Below are 24,355 nucleotides of genomic sequence, written 5' to 3'. Positions count from 1 at the left end.
GGAGAGATAATCTCTGTGGGATAGTAGAAGCAACATTGCTTTGCTTTGACTCTTCAACCTAAAAACACTTTTTTTTTTTTTTTTTTTGGAGACGAAGTTTCACTCTTGTTGCCCAGGCTGGGGTACAATGGCACGATCTCGATCTCGGCTCACTGCAACCTCTGCCTGAGTTCAAGAGATTCTCCTGCTTCAGCCTCCCAAAGTAGCTGGGATTACAGGCACCCATCACCACACCTAGCTAATTTTTTTTTTTTTTTGAGACAGAGTCTCACTCTGTTGCCCAGGATGGAGTGCAGTGGTGCAATATCGGCTCACTGCAACTTCTGCCTCCTGGGTTCAAGAGATTCTCCTGCCTCAGCCTCCTGAGTAGCTGGGACTGCAGGTGCGCACCACCACGCCTGGCTAATTTTTTGCATTTTTAGTAGAGGCGGGGTTTCACCATGTTTGCCAGGATGGTCTCTATCTCCTCACCTTGTGATCCACCTACCTTGGCCTCCCAAAGTGCTGGGATTACAGGTGTGAGCCACTGCACCCAGTCTTATTTTCTTAAAAATCACTTACAAAATTTATATCAACAGCAGGACTACAGGCTAAAATGAAAAACTCAAAGGCAAGGCAAGATGTGACTTTCCTATATGCATCAGTTACTACAGGACAACAACCAGTACATACTAAGTAAGAAGGCACCCAAAATGCTGAGGAACGGCACAGAAAGGAGATATAAAACAAGCAGGTGGGGATAGATAAGATCGCTTTTCAGCTTCAATGTTCTTTTGAGTCTATGCAACAGGGACATTTGAGCCTCTTCTTAAACCAGAGATGGATGTGGATTAGACTAGGACAGTGGAAGCAGAGAAAGAAGTACTGCTACTCACCGCTCCTAGCAGGACTACACTCAGATTGGAGCAGAGACAAGTGGCAGGTGCTTTCCTATTGTATCTTGATGTGCTCTCTTGGGAAAGGCCATCACATCTGATTGTTCCATTAACATCTACCTCCTCCACTAGGATATCATCTCCTCAACTGCAGAGACTGATCTACTTGTATTCACCAAATTATGCCTCTAATACTAGCATGGTTCCTAGTGTATAGCAGTAGGTGCTCAATAAATATTTTTTCAATGCAAGAATAAACTAAGGGACTTCAAGAAAACAAAACTAGTCATGAAGAATTGCTTTCTCTATATGAGGTACATAGAGGGGTCAAATGCATAGAGCAAGAGAATAGAATGGTGGTTGCCAGAGGCTGAGTCGGGGGAAGACAGAAGATTAGGGGGTTAGTGTTTAGTGGATACAGAATTTCAATTGGAAAGATGAAAAAGTTCTGGAGATGGATGGCAGTGATAGTTACACTCAATGTGAATGCACTTAATGCCACTGAGCCGTACACTTAAACATGGTTGAAGTGGTACATTTTATGTATATTTCACTACAATTTATTTTAAAAAGAAATGGCTTTCTTGAGAGAAAGGACAGGTTATTCCGGGAGAGTCCAAGGAATCACCTAACAAGGGAGTCTCTGATGGTCAGCATCTGTGTGTTTATAGATGTGTGTGTAGACAAGCCAGACCTAAGCTGACTTTGCTGTTTGAGAAGACTCCCCAGATCATGGTTTGAAAGATGTTGATCTAGTCCAACCCCTTCACTACAGATGGAAACTAGGGCTTTCTCTCTTCTGTTCACAAGGTCTATCACACTTTACTCAGAACTTGAGGTCTTTATAATGATTCCTTAGTCATGAGAAGTGGGACTGTGCTCAGCATCGACAGACAAATGGTTTCTCCTCCGTAATTCTTGCTCCAGCCCCCTAAATTTTAACCCCCTGTAGGTTGTCTCAAGTTGTCTCTCTGAAGTTGAGTTTTACTGTAATTGAAACTGGAAAAAGGAAAATGAATGAATAAGGATGATTTGGCTTTTCTTTTTTCAAGGGGCAGGTGCAGGTGGCAGATCTTTTGGGCATCAATGGAACAGGGGAAGAGCGACTAACACAAGACCTGAAGGTGTCCACTGACAAGGAGGGTGGCGTCCAGGGCCTGCTCCTGCCTGAAGACATGCTCTCAGGGGAAGAATATGAGTGTGTCTCACCTGATGACATCTCCTTGCCTCCTCTCCCAGGAAGCCCTGAGTCCCCCCTTGCACCATCTGACATGGAGGTGGAAGAGCCTGTCAGCTCCTCCCTCAGCCTTTGCATAAGCAGCTATGGGGTGCAGGCTGGGACCAGCAGCCCAGGGGATGCCCAGGAATCTGTTCTTCCACCACCTGTTGCCTTTGCGGATGCATGCAATGATAAGAGAGAAATATTTTCAAGTCATTTTGAGAGGCCTTACCTCCAGTTCAAAGCTGAGCCCCCACTAACCTCCAGAGAATTCATGGAAAAGAGTACTGCCTTACACAGAATCAGTGCTGAACATCCAGAGAGCATGATGAGTGAAGTGCATGAGAGAGCTTTACAGCAGCACCCTCAGGCTCAGGGCGGTTTGCTAGAAACACGGGAGAAAATGCATGCTGATAATAACTTCACTAAAACCCAAGATAGGCTGCATGCTTCCTCTGATGCATTCTCGGGCCTCAGGTTTCAATCAGGCACCAGCAGGGGCTATCAGAGGCAAATGGTTCCTCGAGAAGAGATTAAAAGCACATCAGCAAAGAGCAGTGTGGTCAGCCTAGCTGACCAGGCACCTAATTTCTCCAGGCTCCTGTCTAATGTAACTGTCATGGAAGGTTCTCCAGTGACTTTGGAAGTTGAAGTAACAGGATTTCCAGAGCCTACACTGACATGGTGGGTAGCCTATAATGACAAGCCATAAATGGAAACAAATTCAATCACAGAGAAAAATCATTCTGTGAGCACTAACTGAAAGGTTTAGGGCTAGCTGATTAATATTCTATGACACTGTAACTCTGCATGATTCAATCTCACATCAGACCCCTCTCATTTTAGTAGCAGCATAGTTAATACCTTTAAGAAAAATAAAAGGTAACCATATAAAGTACTAATAATTTAACAAATTTCCAAAGCACTGTAGGTTGGTTGTGCTTGTTTTCTTCTGTGTTTAACATTCCACATTTCTAAAGATTGTGGGTTGAAATTATTTTTTATTCTCTATTTCCATATAAGCATGGCATCTGCTTGCTTTAACTACCTTTATGCAATTGAAAATATAAGAATTTGTTTTTATTTCCCTTTACTCTCATTTACCTCTTTCATCTTTTTCCTCTTTCCAACAGAGTCACACGTGTCATCTTTGTAACATTTTGTTTTACTAGGATTTCTTTTTACAAATTTTTTCAATGTGAGAGGTGGAATATAAATATTTCTGTCACGGTTGCTCCAGGTGACAGGCAATAAACTCATTTTTGAAAGGTAGTATAATAACTGAGCTGTAAACGATATGATTTCACTCTGGAGACATCATTATTTTTTAGCCTATTTGTTTCAGTAAAAGCAAACTGTAGAATACTGGTTTTGGATCACCTACTATTGGTAACAAAAGCAGTTCTTTCTCAATATGTGGGTTACTTTTAAACATTTAGAAAATTCTCATCCTTAAGTAAATTTCTTTGAGGACAAAGTTACAAATCTGCAAGAGCCAGTTTATACTTATAAACTAAGATTAAGTAAAATAGCATTTATTGATCACAATGTTTCAGTAGATATTAAATGATCAGTTTCAATTATTGTGTGTGCCCATTGATGGTACTTGAAATATGAACCAGTTATCTAAGGAACTTATGAGAAAACTTTGGTTTCTCAAATTATTTAAAAAACCGCACTTGTGCTATATTAGTGCAGTCACTTTTGCTTTTTGTTTTATTGTCTTTATTGTTGCATGTTTTTTACAAATCAAGACTGTCATATTTATGAATTTTAAAGATATTTAATTCATTATTAAATCTCAGTTCACTCCAAAGAAAAATGTTGTCAGATGTGTTTCTTGTTTTTGTCCACACAGTAAATATTAATAATTTGGTTAGTATGTGTGTGGTTAAAGAAGCACTGCTACATACGTGTTGTTGAAGAATATTGCAATGTTGTAAACAAATGTTTTGCCGTCAGATTTACAACTGTGCTCAATTAATAACTGACAAGCTTTCAGGATATCATACATTCTTAGGATACCCAAGAAAAGGCAAAGTTATCACTTAGGCAATGGGAACAGAAAACGATTCACATTTGTCATCACCCCTGAGTGATAGATTGTGGGTATAAATAAATAAACAAGAATCTCAGACATACAAAACTAAATTATTTCTTTATAAAACCATGCAGTTAAGCACTCATGTTCATAGGAAACTTCTAGAAATATGTTATTAATAGTCATAATCCAGTTGCATAAATACCTTTTATAATTAGAAGTCATTTTCTTCTAATGAAATTGCTTCAAAAAAATTAAATGAAGTGATCTCATCAGGAGGTGATGTTAAGTACAGTCCTCTAAAACAGCACATCTGTATTGTCCTGTGGATACTGTGGTATGAATATGATGGGGTAGATGAGTCTCACTCCCATGCAGTTTATAAGGAGTCACAGCTGCTGTTCCAGAGTGGCAAAAAGAATAAAGCTGGACAACATGAGGGTGCCATTTCACACCCTAGGTAATTGTTACTATGAGCAAATGGTGGCCTAGTGTGACCAGATGGTCTGCTTTGTTTTTGTTTTTGTTTTTGTTTTTAGGGGTAGCTGGATATCTGAATTTTCATATGCAATATTCCAATTTTTAAAGGATTTCAAAAAATTCAGTTTTCCAAAAACATTCTCTGAGCCAGTCAAAGCAATTCTCTCGCCACCAGTTGCCAACTTCTGCTTGAAAGATAAACAGCCCATAATACCAGCTACTCAGGAGGCTGAGGCAGGCATATTGCTTGAAACCAGGAGTTCAAGACCAGCCTGGGTAACATAGCAAGATCCTATCTCTTAAAAAAAATAAAAAATAAAAAACTTAGCCTGCACATGGTGGTAAGCGCCTGTAGTCCCTGCTACTTGAGAGCCTGAGGTGGGAGGATTGCTTGATCCCAGGAGTTTGAGGCTGCAATGATCTCTGATTCTGCTACTGCAATCTAGCCTACTAAAGAAAAAAAGATAAAGAGTCCCATTGGAATTTGTTGTGGCTACAAGGTTCCTACTAATCCTAAGAGAATATTGCAGTGGTAATGGGCCTATTTGCAAGCATTATTAGAACTTGGAAATAACGTGAATAAACAGCAATCCTGACTTTAAAAACTGCCTCTCTGCTTCAGGTACAAGAAGGGCCAGAAACTGTCTGCAGATGGGCACTTACAGGTTTTACAGAAGGAGACAAGGCATTCGGTGTTCATTCCAAAGGTATGCAAGGCAGACGCAGGCCTCTATGTGGCTCGGGCCCAAAACTCTAGCGGCGCTCTCTCTTCCAATGTCATCCTCCACGTGACAGGTAACTGCAGGCTGCCAATCACAAGAGTAAACTGGATAACCCTGTGTGTCGTCTATGTTAGTGTGTCCCTAATGTACTGGCTCCTCACACAATAACTGTGGTGTTGGCACCAATGGACATCATTCTCATGTGCCTAAAGAAAAGTGCCGCTGTTTATCTTCCTGCACCTCCTGCAAAGCATCTCCCACCAAGTGTATCTCCAGTCTCATCACCATACTTGTTTGGCTAATACCACTGCTAGGTGAAATAATCAAATTTTCTTGAGTGTTTAATATATTTGAGAAGCTTGGTAAATTATCTGTAGTGGATAAGAACATATTTTTGTACTCTAGAAAGAGATGTTTTCAACATAATATGCAGCAAAATTATTCTATGCCTATTCCCTCCTAATTTAAGGGTGTGCAGATGAAGGCTGACATCGGCATAGAGATGTGCTAAATTTCAAATACGGTTGTTCAATAATATATTTTTAATTGTATTTTAAAACATCCCTTTGTAGGGAATATCAGTAGAACTATTGAATTGATGTTGTATTTTTGCATTAGCTGTCCTTTAATTTTGCTTTCCATGTCTTGATCTTGTTACCGAAATGCATTCTGTGTAATTTCAACGTAGACTACGTTCCTGAGTCTGATGATGTCGCTGTAAATAATCATTCCTCATGTTGCTCTCACGGGTTTGACATTGGAGGATAGACGTGCCATCAACTTTAAATAGAGTTTCCATATTTTGTCAGCTCTGCATGTCATACGGCAAGATGGAACACAGGTTGCAAGAAAGAACCAACGTTATTCCTGACATTCTATTGATGTATTTTGAGCAGCAATGTGTAACCAGGTGTTTCTGCTTCTAATCTTGATTCTGCTGATGACCATTTTTATACTTTATGGCAAAGCATCTCATTGCCTCAGTTTCCTGTCTGGAAAATGAGTTCATCATCTACCTCTTGGGCAATTGAGAGTTTTCATTTTGTGTCTTTTAAACATCTGGAAAATGGAAAACACTGTATGAGGGCTAAGGATAATGATATTGTTTAATGTAATTTGTCATCAGACCGGCCTCCTGCTCACTATTTCTTTTTTTTTAGATGCTGTTTTTTTAGAATATTAAATTAAAGGAGTGCTGTTAATATGTAATCTTCAACTAGTTCCATGGAGGAAAGTGATGTTTTATGAATTAGAGCTTAAATTCCTGTCTAATTTCTGAAGACTGCATTCTTTTCAAAGACTTGAAATTAAACTCAGGAGGATACATTTTGTTTGTTCTAGGGGGAAACGTGTAATAGAATGGTATGAGATGAATTCTATCCTTTTATAATAATTATTACTGTAATATTGAAGTATTCTATGCCTTTCTGAAACACTTTATTCAGAAAAGATCATTTTTTGGCTTCCTTTTAAAAATAAGCTTGAAGTAGGGAAGCATTTGCTTTTTAGATTTTAAATGTAGTCTTATTATGCTGAGGAAAATCTTTAGTTGAAAGAATAATTCATTACAGATTTTTGATGAAGGGAAGAAATTAATTATGTTGCTGGAAGACTGTCTACAAATAATCAAAATATTTAAATGTAATGTATTCAAGTTGTTATTAAAAAGTTACTGAATGTTATCTGAAGATGTGAAATGTGTAGTCAAGTAAAAAGTTGGCGTATACTTTCTTGGGCTGCATATCCAATTTAATTAAAAAATTAAATCTCAGTTTCCTTCTAAATTTTGATAGAACTATATTAAAAGCTTGTATACACAGCATTCTAGGAAATTTCTCTTAACTATCTTTTTTTGTTTTGTTTTGTTTTTTGAGAAAGAGTCTTGCTCTCTTGCCCAGTGCAGTGGTGCCATCTTGGCTCACTGCAACCTCCACCTCCAGGTTCAAGCAATTCTTCTGCTTCAGCCTCCTGAGTAGCTAGGATTACAGGCATGCCTACCTAATGTTTACATTTTTAGTAGAAACCAGGTTTCACCATGTTGGCCAGGCTGGGCCTCAGCCTCCCAAAGTGCCAGGATTACAGGTATGAGCCACCATACCCGGCCTCTTGTATCCTTTTTGTCCAATTTCAAATAATGTGTGAATCTTGCCTAACTGCTATTGCCCATGTTGAAGCTAAAGAGTAAAAACCTATTCATGTCCAAAGAAGGCAGGTGAGACCCGGTAACAAACTGTCTCTCTTCCCACTTTCTCTTTCTTATTAATTTGGCAGGATCTCCCTTCCCATTTTGTCAACATGGTTGAATTTGTGTGTTGGGGTTGTTAGGGCATGGGAATTCCTGGTTTGCTTTCTCTATTGCATGCTTCTTCATGTTAACTCTTTGGGGAGCAGAATGAGATACATATGCATCCATGGTTATGATGGAAAAAAGCATGCAAAATCCATTTTGAGAGAGAGAGAGAGAGAAAGGTGGAGGTGGGGAGCACAAAGATCAGAAGAGTACTATGCTGATATTCAAGATATAGTACAGGTAGGTTTCTGTGTACCTATCCATCTACCTATTCATCTGGGCTATTGATTGACTCCCACAGCAGTAAAGAATAATTATTCAGTTATTCTTCTGGTTATGTTTTAATTTCAAAAACTTAAGTGTGATTTTCCTTTTTGCTGGGATTTCTGTCTTGAGCAAATAATTCTTCTTATGAAAGTATCAATTGCAGTTACTGGTTAAAAATGTAAGACCTAGGAAATTTAAGTGTTGTTTCTATTTTAAGGTATATACATAATTTATAACCATTTACTTCTAGAGAAAATCCTGAATGGTTAGTAATATCAAAACATTTTCAACAAGAAAACTAAAATGAAAAGAAAGTTTAAAAATTACATGTGTTACAGCTCTTTTAGAATTTGTCTAGCAGGTTTTCTGGTGAAAATTAAACGCGGGATTTTCACCAGAAAACTTTTTAAAACTTCTAAACTCTTAAACAAATTATAAATACTTGATACTTCGAAGAACTGCAAAACAAAATGTTTTTAAGTTTTCATAAGGCAAAATCATTGAGTTTTCCAGCTTTGATTTTCCAATAAAAGATGTGTAAGTATTTGGTGGTAGTTTTTCACACTCAATTCCAAGAGAAATTTACTTTAGGAATCTGTACATTTGAATCTCTGAATATTCTATGATATTTAAAATATTTGAACAAGATGCAGAAAATTTTTTAGCTATATTAATCAATAATGGTAACCTCTATCACTCATAATCAAGACACATACTTAAAATAGATGACTACAAGACCCTTCTAACTGCTTTGCTCAAATTTAAATTTCCTCAAGTAGTTCATAGGCCCTTTACAACCTGGCCTCCCCTCTCCGGCCTCGGTTTGATCCCCTCCTATTACCCCCAACCCCTAGTAAAGTGACATTTAACTTCAGGGTTTTAACATATCATGCTCTTCTCTCCAGCCCTTTCTTCCTATAACTCTCTTACTATCTTCACCACCCTATCTTCATGTGACTTAACTCTTGCTTATGTTCCAGTTCTGCTGAGACACAACTTCCCCTGGGAAGCCTCCTGACCCATCAAGTCCAGAGTAGATGGTCCTGCCATGTGCACTGTCAGCACCTGCACTGCCCAGCCACGCCCCTGAATATACACACGGGAATCACAGGTTTGAGCATCAGTATCCTCTGGCTAGGCTGTAAGAACCTTATCAGCAGGATTCATGACAGCCCTGTTGTCATTGTATTGCCAGTACCTAAGACACAGTCACACTCAGTAAACTCTTTTGAATTGAATTGTTGCCAAAGGTAAACAAAGATAAACCTAGCTTGTTTTTCTCCCCTTTTTAGAGGGAGGAGAGGGGAAATGTAAAAAGACAAAGATGATTCTCCCTTCTTATAGACAGGAGTCAATCCAAATCAGGCCCTAACAATGAAGCACTCATGAAAATCTCTCACCTCATCTGCAAAACTTGTGTGAGAACCCTCCAGACCCTCTGGGCTAGACCCTGATTGAAAATTTGAATTTAAAAATAGATGCTGGCTCCACGGACTAAAATAATAGTAAGGAGGAAAGAGGAAAGGTCCAGGATTGTTGTTCCTGGATCAATATTGTTCCAACATTTTAAAGTGTTCCAACATTTTAAAACATATGTACTTAGGCATAAATCATCATCCGGTATGAGGAACTGGATGCCTCCACTCTCTATGACTAAATCCAAACTGTCAAAACCAGAATTTATGTACTTCTTTAGAACACTACGTAAATGATCAATATTTAATTGTAGCTGGGGCTCAGTAATCTGGGCTGTGAACAGATCTTATTTGAAACCAGTATTTCATACAAACTTGTAAATATAAAGAAGCCAAATCCAAGAACTTAAGAGTATTTGAATTCCAAATGAAGAAAGGAAAGAATATCTTATTTTGTTCTGCTTTATGTTTGTCTTTATTCATGACCATTTCTTACTAAAAATCACCATCTGAAGCTTTTGAAACTCCTGTTGTATGCACAGCATTTTAAGTGCAGCCATGAAATAAGTTAGTTGAAACAAAATAAAATATCTCCTTCCAGTATGCTCTGATATTGTGTCAATGTAAATGCCAAGGCATGACAGACTGTTTTCCATTTATAATAAGAGGAATCTTGAGTTGCATTGGAAAGCCAAAAGATTTGCGTTGACTTAAATGAAAGTGTCCTTTTTAAAGCAAAAACAATTCATTTTCTCTGTGCTTATCACAGGAGATGAGATTTGAATGTTATCAGTTGTGCATGAATTCAACCTCAAAAACAGGAAGCACACAGCTGTGATTTTGGCCTTTTTCCATGAATCTCCACAGCACTATTCCTTTTGATGGTGAGAGTTTGTATAACATCATGAACCATCTGAGCATCAGTGCAGGTTGGAGGCATGACCCTCCTCAGGGTGAACAAGCCTTTGTGTTGAGAGTTTGAGCGTTTGGCCTGCTCACTCTTCCTTCTGTTCAACAGCAGTTTCATTTGTGTAACCCAGGACATGGCAAATCGGATTCATTGGATCCTCCTTTTTGTACCATAAAATTAACTTCCTATCTTCCTTAAAGAGCAAGAGTGCAGAAATAATTGTATAGACAAGAATGTGTGTGTATTCCCAATTAGCACAATAAAAACTGGGTGAAATCAAAATATATTTTAACCATAGGAGTAGATGAAAAAAATAGATCAAATCCAATTTTTCTTTAAGCCAGAACAATAATAGTTACATAACATGAAGTTTTCTATCTGTATTCTCATGGCTGCTTGCCATGGCTGTTTTTCCATTTAGAATGCATGTAAACATCAATACTTGTAAAATAGCAGCTCCAGAACTAGGTAATAAAATGAAATCTTTTTCCTTTGTCCCATTCAACAACAGTTCTTTTTACAAGAACTTTATTGATTCAAGCATCTAAAAAATGGTATTTTTATCTTATGTATGCATTTTAAAAAAACATGCAATAAAATCTTTTGAGTATAAAAAAATCAGTGAAATATAAAGGGACCTACTTTATCCATGGCAAATTGTCTCCAACGCATATTATGCTAATGATGGCAGACAGCCACCTCGCTTTGTAATAAGTATTATGCACACCCACACACAAACAAGCTGTTGGAAAACAGAGTCAGCTGGAAATGCAGACAAGGTAGGAAACCACTTACTTGGCAGGGTCAGAAAGGCGAATATGCCCATTTGCTCCAGAACCGCTCCTCTAGCAGCTGCTGCCGTGCCAACCCTGCAGGGCCAGCCTTTGATTCAAGTGAATGCAGCTCCAGAAGGTGCCTTTTAAAATGCATTTTTATTCATTTCTATTACTCTTACAAGAGTAACAGTATTTCTTATCACATTCTGGTCTGGGTTAGTAGATTAAATAAGAATGCGTCCCCACCCAAAGAACATAATTTCTGGTGAGAAAATGGGGTCTATGGAAAGCTGAAAGATTTGTATGCTATGTTCCACTTAGGGGTGGTGACTGGGGATATTTAAAACTGGAAGGGATAAACTGGCTACGCAACACGGTGAGGACGCTGAGTGTCAGCTTTGGCTTTCAGCTTCTCTGTCTGTGTGAATTTCCTATGGATTCTGGAAACGTTTTTAGGGAACTCCCCGAGAAGTTAGAGACCACAATAAAATGTTTCTACATGACAATTTTTGTTACCCAGTAAGAGGACTCTACTGGGTTCAGTAGTGTCAAGGTGGACCCTAAATCCATTTCCTGGTGTCTTTAAAGGGAGGCCATGGCAGACACAGAGACACAGAGGAGACACACAGGGAGGAGGCAGTACATGACACGTGACAACAGAGGCAGAGATTGGAGTAATGCAGCTGCTATAAGCCAAGGTGCACCAGAGATTGCAATCGCTGGAAGCTAAAAGAAGTGAGGAAATATATTTCCCTAAAGCCCTTGGACAGAGAATGGTTGTTTTGACTTAGACTTTGGACTTTTGGATTTCTAGCCTTCTGAACAATGAAAGAATACATTTCTGTTGTTTTAAGCCACCCTGTTTGTGGTGCTTTGTTATGGCAGCCCTAGGAAGCTACTACAATGACCATGTTTTAGAAGAACCAATACAAGTCTCTGGTAATAAAATTCCCAGGGACCATTGCTAGACACCAGCCAGCCTTTCAAACCAGCACTCCTGGGGTGTGCTAGAATACCTCAGCTTCCTTGCTGATTTGAAGGGATCACCCTAGTACATTTCAGTCCATCAGTAACTTTTCATCTTCTATGTGAACATCACCCCCTAAGTGCACTATGGTGCAAAGAGTTCTAGAGGAAGCTGAAATTATTCACAACAGGGGTCGAGGGAGGGGGAAGGAAAGTTGTGTTTAGACATATAACCAAAGTAAGAATATATACAATATAAGGAAGGAGAATAGAGAAGTTCAAAAAATGGGATTACTAACAGTCAAAAATTAGGAAATACATGACCTAAACAGCACTATCAATCTACTTCATCTAATTGACACATAGAATATTCCATCCAACAACAGCAAAATACACATTCTCATGCTCACGTGGAGCATTTTCCAAGATAGACCACATTCTTGGCCATACATCATCCATTAAAAATTTAAAAGAATAATAATTATACAAAAGCAGGTTTTTAGACCACAATGGAATGAAACAAGAAATTAATAACAAAGCTCAAAAATCCAGAAATATCTGTAGATTAAACAGCACACTTCTAAATAACATGTAGATCAAAAAAATCTCCATAAGGATTTTTAGATATTTTGAAAAATATGAAATTACAAATATAACTTATCAAAATCTGTGGGATGTAGAAAAATAGTGTGTAGAGGAAAATTTATAGCATTAAATGCATATATTAGAAAGAAAAAAATTAAAATCATCCTAAGCTGTCACCTTAGGAAACTAGAGAAAGAAAAGTGGTTTAAGCCTATAGCAAGCAGAATAAAAGAAAACTTAAAAACAAGAGTGTAAATCAATGACATTTAAAACAGGAAAATAATAGAGAAAATCAATAAGACCAAAAGCTTGTTCTCTGAGCAGATTAATAAAATTGATACACTTCTAGCCAGGATAACCAAGAAAAGAGAGAAGACACAAATTACTAATAATAGAAATGAAAGAAACTCTAAGCTCACAAATTTGATAACTGAAATGAAATAGATCAATTCCTTGAAAGACAAACTACCAAAACTCACACAAGCAGAAATAGAAAACCTGAAAAGCCCTTTATCTGTTAGAGATATTGAACCAATAATTAACAACTTTCCAAAAAAAGAAAACACAAGGCCCAGATGATTTCACTGATAAATTTACCAAACATTTAAAGGGAAAAAAATAGCCATTCTCCACAATCTCTTCCAGAAAATAGAAGCAGAGAGAACTCTTTTTAAACTTATTCTCTTGGGTCAGAATTATGCTAATAGTAAAACCAGGTAAAGGTATTACAAGAAATGAAAACTAAAAACCAATATCTCTCATGAATATAATTACAGAAATCCTCAACACAACACTAATAAGTTAAATCTAACAATGGATAAAAAGAATCCCACACAAGACGTGGGATTTGTTCTAGGTACATACGGCTCTTTCAAAATTCAAAAATCAATCAGTGAATCCACCACATCCACAGGCAAAAGAAGAAAAATAATGTAATTATATCAATTGACGCAGAAATAACATTTGACAAAAATCTAATGTGTATTCATGATAACTTTTAAAAACTGTTAGAAAACTAGTAACAGAGGAAACTTCCTCAGCTTGATAAAGAACATTTATAAAAACCTATAACTAACATCATACTTAAGGACATCCTCTCTTACCACTCTTATTCAATGTTGACTGGAAACACTAACTAGTGAATATGACAAGAAAACATAAAAGTTACTAAGATTTTTTTTTAAAAGAAATAAAACTAATTTGATTTACAGATATCATGACTTTCTACCTAGAAAATCCCAAAGAATCTACAAAAAACTCTTGGAACTAATCAGAGTATAGCAAAATCACCAAAGCAGAAGATCTGCAACAACTGCACTCAAGAAAATGTTGGGAGGTGTCAGTGCAGTGATCAGGCATCTCCAGAGACCGTGGCAAAGGCAGGCTGTAAGAAATTGCCCCTTTTCCATACGTTGGTTGCAGACATTATGGAAACCTGAAATCTAGTTGCGACATGTCACACTTGCTTTTTCTTGCACCTTCCTCTGATATTTTGGTGGGGGGTGGGGGGTGGGGGGCAGATTTGGGAGAGGTAAATTACTTGAAGAAGATGATGCTCAACAGAATAAGGGAATACTTCATGTGAAACATAAATCAAATTTGATCATTAACTGCCATTGTCATTATCAACAGATCAAGAGAGAAAAAATAGAAAGAAATTGTAATTACAGGATTGCTGAGCTGGGCTTTCTCCAATAATAACATGATCAAAATAAAATAAAAGAAGTCCTTTTGGCCTCTGACATCACATCCCGGAGTGGATGATTTACCATTTGGTCATCTGCTGTGCTGCAAGAATGAATGTAGCTACTGTGGGTATGTACTTTTCTATCAGCCAGGATGGGCCCTGGCTGCTAGTATTATTTCTAAGATTTCATCTTAGAAACCTAAGCTAAAATATGCCAACCACTGTATTATACCTTTAAAAGTAGTATTTCATAAAGTCATATTTTAGTTTGTTAATTAATTAAATGATAAAATACAAATGGCTATTTTGGCACTTTTAGTTAACTGGAAACTTTTCAATGCAACTAATTGTTTTGTATTGTCTAAATGTTAAGTATAATTATTTTCTTCATTTACATTAAACATTTTCTTGAGGGTAATTTTTGGTCTTATATGTCAATATTCTAAATTATTATGGCATTGTACTTTATTACTTAAAAGAAAACTAACTGATGTACCACAAAAGCCAAGTATTAAACTTGTATTTTATCAAAGGCCTTGTAAATATAGTAGTGTAAACAGTAGAGCACTGTAAAGACCCCATCCAGGACTTATAAATGGATATACAAAGTACCTATTATAGGTTTTGTTCAAACCTATGTCAATACATTGTATAATTGTACAAATACTGATTTACTTTGAGAACCCAAAATGGATTATGAACACCATGAAAGATGGCCCAGGTTTAACAGGATGTTCCTGGAGTCTAAGGTACAGGGGCTGGTCCTCAGTTGCAGCTGACTTTTTTTTTTTTTTTTTTTTGACGAAGTCTCACTCTTGTCGCCCAGGCTGGAGTGCAGTGGCGTGATCTTGGCTCACTGAAACCTCTGCCTCCCGGGTTCAAGCGATTCTCCTGCCTCAGCCTCCTGAGTAGCTGGCATTACAGGTGCATACCACCACGCTGGCTAATTTTTGTGCTTTTAATAGAGATGGTGTTTCTCCATGTTGGCCAGGCTTGTCCCAAACTCTTGCCCTCAGGTGATCTGCCTGCCTCAGCCTCCCAAAATGCTGGCGTGAGCCACTGTGCCTGGCCACAGCTGACTTTTTCTTGGCACATGAGTTTCATTCCTCTGTGCTCTGACTCTAATCCATTGTAGGCAAAAATTAAATCAGTTAGCGGAATGATACCATCTCGTAGAGAATCTCAGAATTAGAAAAGCCTATACCATTTCTTTAAATATAAGAAATTGTTGGTTAGCTTAATCAAAATTATATAGCAGAGTGTGTTACATGCCATAAGGATCATTGTGAATGAATACAAACTATTTCAAGAGATTTGAATCTTTGCTATACGTGTGTGTGTGTGTGTGTGTGTGTGTGTGTGTGTGTTTCTCTGTATGAGTTCCTGTATGAATTCAGTAATACATAAAATGCCCAGGTGATATATGATGTGATCAGGTTAGAAAAACACCTCATGCTAATGGCGCCAGTGCCATTAGCAACTTATGGCCTAGATTTGATGAAGAAATAAGCTTCTCTCATTTTAACAGTGGTATCATACAGAGAGTTACTTATATGCATGCTCTGGATAAAAGACTCAGCACAATTCCAGTTTTAAAATAGATAATTAAAAATCTGTATATTTCAAACAAGATTTCCAGATAGCTGTTGGAAGGGGGGAAAACATTGTTAAGATATGTGTACACATATAGCAACCTCAAATATAAATTCATTTAAATTCTTCATTGATAGCAAACCAAAAAGAATTATTTCTAACTAGAACTTTGAAGTTACTTTAATTTTAATGCAATAACAACGTCATAACATCATAAATCTTAGTTGAGAAGCAGCTGTTGGTTTTTTCAATCCATTAGTTATGGTATTTCAAGCTTCCATAAAAGTACTGAATCTAGATCTTTAAAGATGAATTTTTCTAGCTCATATCTTAAGGTTACTAAAGCATACATGATTACTGCAGGAACAAATGTTTTGTGTGTTTATTTCTTTTTTATTGCTAATGGTTTATATGCTAATAATAAAATGTATATTATGTCTACTAAATACCTGGAAACAACAGAATTTGCTTGCCTGTTTCTTAGCTTTACTGGGAATTCCTTAAAGTATCATTTGACATTAAGTTCCTCTAAAGGTAATAAATTTAATCTGATTATCTCAATCAAACTTTTGCAGATAGAGGATGCTTATTCTTATATAAATATTGACTCAAAATGCACTTAATAAATGCAATTTCTCCAACTCAAGATAAAAAATAATCATAGTGGTTAATATTTAACCACCATTAACATACACCAGTTAAACATCCCATTGCAGAGTAGTGTTTTGTTTTATGGAAGGATAGTAATCAAAGCAAGTTAAGACAGTTTTCTGCAGTGGAATGTACTGGCTTCTCATTGTGCTATATTCCTTTTCATGTGTGGACACATGGAGAAATATTTCTTTTTCCACCAATCTGAAACTTTGCAGGTTGGCTCAAACAGACTCCATATACAGTACAAAGATTACATAGTTATTTTAATAACATTAACAGACATATTTGAAATCAGAGTATAATTGATATTTAAATTATATGACATTGGCTGTGCATGTTACTAAAATAAATTACAATCAATCTTCACTTTTGTTTTAAATTTCTAATGATGGATATGCCTTTATATGTCTAATATAAACATTTCCATTTAGAGATAACATAGATGAGATAAACGGCCCTCCATTGATATTGCCCTGAGAAACATAGGGCCATCTGAATCCTTTTTAATTGGGTAAATATAGGCTTTTTGTTGAGGTTATCATGTACCTTTATGCAAGTAAATTGAAATCCTAAATATTGCTCATTAAAATAGTGGAACACTAATTTTATAAAATGTCATGCTTTTGAGCTCATTCTCAATCTTGTATTCATAGGGAAGGGAGCACTTGTTTTAAAGAATTGGAGTATTCTGTATTACTCCTCTTAAAATGTTACTATTTGGAGGAGCTAAAGACCAAAATTCTTTTTTTTTTTTCAGGAGGGATTTTTTTTTAATTATTATACTTTAAGTTCTAGGGTACATGTTCACAACGTGCAGGTTTGTTACATGTGTATACATATGCCATGCTGCTGTGCTGCACCCATTAACTCGTCATTTACATTAGGTATATCTCCTAATGCTATCCCTCCCCGCTCCCCCCACCCCACAACAGGCCCCGGTGTGTGATGTTCCCCTTCCTGTGTCCAAGTGTTCTCATTGTTCAATTCCCACCTATGAGTGAGAACATGTGGTGTTTGGTTTTTTGTCCTTGCGATAGTTTGCTGAGAATGATGGTTTCCAGCTTCATCCATGTCCCTACAAAGGACATGAACTCATCCTTTTTTATGACTGCATAGTATTCCATGGTGTATATGTGCCACATTTTCTTAATCCAGTCTATCATTGTTGGACATTTGGGCTGGTTCCAAGTCTTTGCTATTGTGAATAGTGCCGCAATAAACATACGTGTGCATGTGTCTTTATAGCAGCATGATTTATAATCCTTTGGGTATATACCCAGTAATGGGATGGCTGGGTCAAATGGTATTTCTAGTTCTAGATCCTTGAGGAATCACCACACTGTCTTTCACAATGGTTGAACTAGTTTACCGTCCCACCAACAGTGTAAAAGTGTTCCTATTTCTCCACATCCTCTCCAGCACCTGTTGTTTCCTAACTTTTTAATGATTGCCATTCTAACTGGTGTGAGATGGTATCTCATTGTGGTTTTGATTTGCATTTCTCTGATGGCCAGTGATGATGAGCATTTTTTCATGTGTAAAACCCTAAATTCTAATCCCAGCTTTGCTGCAGAAGAACTCTGAGGATTTAGGCAACTAAAATCTTTGACCCTCATGTTCCTTGCCTGTGAATTATGGTGCAAAGTAGACCATTTCTAAATGTGCGTCTAGCTCTCACTGATCTCTAAGGGGTATTAAACACACAGTGTGTTCTTGATTTTCTCATTGGAACAGGCAGGTGATATTGCCAGGCACTTGGTGTTTGGGGCCAAATGATCAAGAGAACAGTCAAGGTTTAGAACAAAATTTAAAGGAAATTTCCTGGGAAGCAGAAGACAGATAAGGTAATAATTTTGTTTGCTCAGAATAGTGTACTTTTTGGCAGTCATAACAAATTCTATTTATTCAATAAAGAAAAAATATAAATATATATATGATTGTAGGACTTCAAGTATGGTTCACTAAAAACTTGGTGTACCCAAACAAATAATCAGGCTCTTATTCACCCCCAAAAGTCCCAGGCTTAAAGCCCTTTCATGCAGTTGTGGCTTTGTTGAGTGATGAAATAACTGGGAATATAGCACATACTAGTTGATGAAAAATTTATTCCTATGTTAGAAAAAAGAAAGTCAGCATAGATCTTGTCATTCTCTAGACAAATGCAAACCTAGTTTAACATTTGTTTTGTGTCCAGTGAGTATTGTAAAAATGCATAGTGGTATAATAGAACATAGAAAATAAAAAGTCACTTTGACATCTTTAACATGTGGAACCTTGAGGAACTTCATAGAGAGATACCCTTATAAGACTGTAGCACTCTAAACAGGCTATCAAAATGTCCACCCACATGGTACCTGCTTTAATGAAGAGCTCAGTACCAGTTTCAGGCAATTTAAAAATCTTAGCCTTTATTATATAGAAATTAAGTCAAATTATTTTTCTATTATGATCCCTTTTGAAATAAGCTTTAACACATTTCTAATGCTTTCTTCAGAACAGCTCATATGAATTAATAACTTTTTAAAAAAATTCTTTCATTTCAATTTAATCTATTAAAACTTTAGATCTCATTCTCAGGGAAAAATTACTTTATTTCATGTAAAGTAATTGCAAATAGAATATAGTTCACAATTTTCTTCCAAATTAAGCTTGAGCCTCAATAAAAATATTTTTAAATGCCCAACAATATTCAGTTAAGTTATTATTTGCCATGTTTCTGTTTTCATGGGAAGATATAATATGTTTAATAAAAATACATATCTAAAAGGATAATCCGATTTGTAAAATTATAAATTCTAGTTTTCAGTCAAAACCAACCTGAGCGTGAACTTATCAGAATCTTGTCTGAGTAACTACAACCCCTCCCCCAACCTTAAAAATACACACCACAGCCCCACTCTCCACCGGTGTGGCCAAACCAAGGGAAATGAGAAGCAGGAACGTAGCTACACAGGTCAGAGCCAAATACGAAGAGTAAAAATAGTACCTTGAGCTTTCAGAACCACAGATTTTCAAAGTGAGCCAGAGGGCAGAGCAGCAGCTACATTTTCAAACAGAAGTAACTACATCTTTCTAATCAACTGCCGTGTTATGGAACATAAACTGCAGGAAATGATGGCTTAATGTCCTTTTATGTATCAGATAAGCAGGAGGAAGTATCAGTGGTGTGCTTTACTTAGTGAGAGAAGCTTAATAAATATATTCAATAAATATATTTATTTATTTATGTCCTTTAATGCAGTAGAATGCTTTTCAAAAACCATTCAACTTGTGTGTACACTGACCAGAAAATGTTCTATATAAAAAATTGTATTTTGCTTAGGTTTTGAGATGAATGTTTCATGAGATATCTGTATATGTATTAAAATTATTTAAATATGAGGAAAATGTGGTATTTGTGGTGTATTTCTCTAAAGCAGGATTTTTCAACCTTGATACAAGGTTGACATTTGGGACTAGATAATTCTGTGTTTTGGGGGGGTTGTCCTATACACTGTAGGATGTTTAGCAGCATTTATGGGTTCTACCCACTAGATGTCATTAGCACCTCCACCCTCAGATGTAACAACCATGATGTCTCCAAATATTGCCAAATATCCCCTGGCAGAAAATCATCCCTGGTTGAGAACCACTATTTAAGGAAACAAGATAGCATAACCTTGGTCAAGATTACACATTGGTGTTTTGTCAGTACAATTTAGAAAATAAAATCCAGCAAATAACGTGGTCTTCACAAAGCTATTTTACTGTTTCTTAATTATTGAAACTTTTTGTTATTTTTGTTCTTCTTACATGGATTAGTTATCCTGGGTAGATTACTAAATAGTTTCAAGTAGTTGAATAAATTTGTTATGAGAGCTAAAATTCCTGACATACCACTGCCCTGACATACCAGCAAAATGATAATGATGATGTTCAATTAAATATATCAAATAAAAGCCTGCAAAATTCAACAGACTGAAGTCTATATTCTGGAATTTGACAGCAAAAAAAAGTGTGTAGGTTATCATTTTTTGGCAAAGAGGCCCCTAAGTACACTTGCAATCAATGGCTACATGCGTAGTTCCAAATGTCATCTTTATTACTTCTGTTTAAATCTGTCTCTAGAATAGTCTCCAAGAATGTAGCTTTTTTACTTTGGAAACTCTTACTCAGGCAGATCCCCAGTAAAGCATGGTAATTTAGTAGCTTAAGAACAAGTTCCTCCTTCTGTCTGCCCTTCTTTCTCCCTTATATGTGAGGAAAGTGGAATTTCACAAGATGACTCTATTCAAGAGTCTTGATAAAAGTCGCCTTTACAAATGCTTTTACACTGTTTTGGGGAGTGTAAATTAGTTCAACCATTGTGGAAGACAGTGTGGTGATTCCTCAAAGATCTAGAACCAGAAATACCATTTGACCCAGCAATCCCATTACTGGGTATATACCCAAAAGAATATAAATCATTCTGTTATAAAGATGCATGCCCACGTATGTTCATTGCAGCACTATTTACAATAGCAAAAACATGAAATCAACCCAAACACCCATCAATGATAGACTGGGTAAAGAAAATGTGGTACATATACACCATGGAATACTATGCAGCCATAAAAAGGAATGAGATCATGTCCTTTGCAGGGACATGGATGGAACTAGAAGCCATTATCTTCAGGAAACTAACACAGGAACAGAAAACCAAACACCACATGTTCTCACTTATAAGTGGTAGTTAAACAATAAGAACAGATGGACACAGGGAGGGGAACTACACACCTTGGGGCCTGTTGAGGGTTGGGGGAGGGAGAGCATCAGGATGAATAGCTAATGCATGTGGGGAATAATACTTAGGTGATGGGTTGATAGGTGCAGCAAACCACCATGGCACATGTTTACCTATGTAACAAACCTGCACATCCTGCACATGTATCCTGGAACTTAAAATAAAATTTTTAAAAGTCACCTTTATGGGTTTTGTTTTTGTTTTTACTTTTGCTTTTGGTTTTTCAGTCAGGGGAATTATTGATCATTGCTAGACATTAGGAGGTGGTAAGAATGCAGTAAAAAGAAATTTGACATTGTTTAGAAAGACTTCTGAAAATGAACACATTGAAAATATTGCATATGTGGGCCAGGTGCGGTGGCTCACGCCTGTAATCCCAGCACTTTGGGAGACTGAGGGGGGTGGATCACCTGAGGTCAGGAGTTTGGGACCAGCCTGGCCAACATAGTGAAATCTCGTCTCTACTAAAAATACAAAAATTAGCCAGGCATGGTGGCGGGTGCCTGTAATCCCAGCTACTCAGGAGGCTGAGGCAGGAGAATCACTTGAACCTGGGAGGAACAGGTTGCAGTGAGTGGAGATTGTGCCACTGCACTCCAGCCTAGGCAACAGAATGAGACTCCATTGAAAGAAAGGAGGGAGGGAGGGAGGAAGGGAGGAAGGAAGGAAGGAAGGAAGGAAGGAAGGAAGGGAGGGAGGGAGGGAGGGAGGGAGGGAGGAAGGGAGGAAGGAAGGAAGGAAAGAAGGAAGGAAGGGAGGGAGGAAGGGAGGGAAGGAGGGAGGAGGGAGAGAGAAATAGAAAAGAGATAAAGAAAGAAAAAGAGAAAGATAATATTACACATGTGTATCTTAGCAACTTCAAATTTCCTTTTCCTTTTAGTATGAAGCAAAATTCTAACATTCCTAGAAAGTGTTAGACCTGTCAACCTCCAGGAAGGATGAGATCTGCTTCCACACTGCACAGTGTCCAGAAGATCAGGACCATGTGTCACTTGGTTCAAAGATGACTTCTAAGTGGTACCTGGAGATACTGAAGTAGGTCATGTGGTTTTGTCTTTATTTTCAGAAGAATATATTGTGTTTCATAACTCTATGTTTTTCTATATTATCCACAGAAAAAGAGCATGAGTCTTTCTGATTCTAGGAAGTACTTCTGTCCTAAACCAACAGTAGTTTCAGCTAAATTCTTATATTTGAGGCCATGTTCTCAGGTATACAACACATAAATGAATGAAATACTTATTCACAAGACAATATGCACCCTTTTCTCTTAAAGAAATAAACATGTGGCACATTTCAGAGAGAAGCTAAACACAAAAGTTTTTGCCCAAAAATACAACACAGGAAACAAAAGTACTAGAAGTATGAAAAAGTACTAGCAAGAACCAGTTGTCCACTTAGGTAAAGGGGCAGGAACTAAAACTCTTTTGTGGAGGTTATCCTGTTTCTAAGTATAAATATTCATATGTGGAAATATCCATAACCCATGTGAATATTACATATTTTGTTGTGTTGTCCTTTCTACTTTTAGAGCTATTACTGTAAAATTATAAGTACATTAGAAATCTAATGTGCAGATATAACCTTAATGAGTAACCCAAAGTTCTCATTCCTTATTTCTCTTAGGTGCAGATTTTAATCTCATCCTAGAAAGCTAGAATATGAAAACCAATGATTTACTCAGGGAATGAGCCTGGTCTACCACCCAGGAGCCATGTTTAAAGTTATTGTTTTATTTCCCTCATTCTCTTCTTATTGTAGAATACACCCTAATTATCCCAAAGTACTTATTTTATTATGGTAAAAAATGGGTCACAATACATACCTGTTAGAATGGCTAAAATCCAAAGCACTGACAAAGCCAAATGCTAGTGAGGATGTGAAGCACCAGGAACTCTCACTCACTGTTGGTGGGAACGCAAAACGGCAGAGCCACTTTGGAAGACAGTTTGGCAGTTTCTTACAAAACTGAACATACTCTTGTCATACAATCCAGGAATTAGTTTCCTTGGTATTTACCCAAATGAGCTGAAAACTTGTGTCCACACAAAACCTGCATGCAGATGTTTATAGCAGCTTTATTCATAATGGCGAAAACTTGGAAGCAAACAAGATATCCTTTAATAGGTGAATGGATAAACAAACTGAGATACATACATACAGTGGAATCTTAGGCAATAAGAAGTACACGACTAAGGCATGGAAAGACACTAAGGAATCTTAAATGCATATTGCTAAGTGAAAGAAGTTAATCTGAAAAGGCTACATACTGTATGACTCCAACTATATGGTATTCTGAAAAAGAAAACAGTACAGAGACAATAAGAAACCAGTGATTGCCAGGCTTTAGGGAGAGAAGGAAGAAGAAGATGAACAAGTGGAGCACAGAGGATGTTTAGGGCATTGAAACTACTGTGTATGGTACTGCAATGGTGGATATATGTCATTAAACATCAATCGAAACCCACAGAATGTACAAAACAACAGTGAACCCTAATGTATGTTATGAACTTTAGTAATAATGCATCAATATTGGCTCATCATTTATTACAAAGGCCAGCTTCTGGATGCCAGGACTTACTTTTATCTTTTTCAAAGCTTACTGTTTTTTAAACTTACGTATACTCTTACAACGGCTGTTACTCAACTGACCTCTAATGAATGTAGTCTCTGATGGGTTAATAATACAGTTGCCTCTCCCTACTCACATGTTCTGCATCCATGAATTCAACAAAATGCATATCAAAAATATTGAAAAAAGAAAAACCCCAAAATAAAAAAATACAAATAAAAAATACAACATAACTATTTACATAGCACTTACATTGTATTAGGTATTATGAGGAATCTAGAGATGATTTAAAGCATATGTGAAGATGTGCATAGTTTAAATGCAAATACTATGCTATTTTATATAAGCGACTTGAGCATCCACGTATTTTGGTATCCGCTGGGGGTTAGGGGGTCCTGGAGCCAATCCCACAAGGATACTGAAGGACTACTATACTGCAAGTGTCCCCAAATCACAATCTATCAGCAGAGATGGGGGGAGACAAAGATTCACGTTACAGGTGATAAGTGTTCCTTCATTTTGACAAAGAATTTGCCAAAGG

The 24,355-nt window shown here is 37.1% G+C and overlaps 1 protein-coding gene, 1 long non-coding RNA gene and 1 pseudogene across 8 annotated transcripts in view; 2 read left to right on the top strand and 1 right to left on the bottom strand.

Annotated features, from left to right (window-relative positions):
- The window catches only part of LOC134728737 (uncharacterized), a 163,881-nt gene extending 152,276 nt beyond the window's left edge, over positions 1 to 11,605 (bottom strand). For all 5 annotated transcript variants that reach the window (XR_010109509.1, XR_010109510.1, XR_010109511.1 and 2 more), the window contains exon 1: positions 11,015 to 11,605. This is a non-coding gene — a long non-coding RNA (uncharacterized LOC134728737). The remainder of the gene's footprint in view (positions 1 to 11,014) is intronic.
- The window catches only part of CCDC141 (coiled-coil domain containing 141), a 232,728-nt gene extending 210,451 nt beyond the window's left edge, over positions 1 to 22,277 (top strand). The window contains exons 24-31 of one of the 3 annotated variants that reach the window (XM_057301445.1): positions 1,928 to 2,778; positions 5,238 to 5,322; positions 8,875 to 9,005; positions 11,584 to 11,730; positions 13,758 to 13,932; positions 14,179 to 14,361; positions 18,215 to 18,324; positions 22,123 to 22,277. In XM_057301445.1, coding sequence (XP_057157428.1) covers positions 1,928 to 2,778; positions 5,238 to 5,322; positions 8,875 to 8,883 — 945 coding nt within the window. In that variant the 3' untranslated portion in view covers positions 8,884 to 9,005; positions 11,584 to 11,730; positions 13,758 to 13,932; ... (1 more) ...; positions 18,215 to 18,324; positions 22,123 to 22,277. Of the gene's footprint in view, positions 1 to 1,927; positions 2,779 to 5,237; positions 7,868 to 8,874; positions 9,006 to 11,583; positions 11,731 to 13,757; positions 13,933 to 14,178; positions 14,362 to 18,214; positions 18,325 to 22,122 lie in introns of those variants that run through there. The other 2 variants (XM_003815508.4, XM_055108823.1) reach the window with 2 other exon arrangements.
- Positions 8,222 to 8,275, top strand: LOC112439155 (U7 small nuclear RNA; annotated as a pseudogene).
- Positions 22,278 to 24,355: the final 2,078 nt, after the last annotated feature.

The sequence above is a fragment of the Pan paniscus genome, chromosome 13 (genome assembly GCF_029289425.2).
Source record: "Pan paniscus chromosome 13, NHGRI_mPanPan1-v2.0_pri, whole genome shotgun sequence".
Classification (NCBI taxonomy): Eukaryota; Metazoa; Chordata; class Mammalia; order Primates; family Hominidae; genus Pan; species Pan paniscus.
This window is presented reverse-complemented; position numbering and strand designations above follow the sequence as displayed.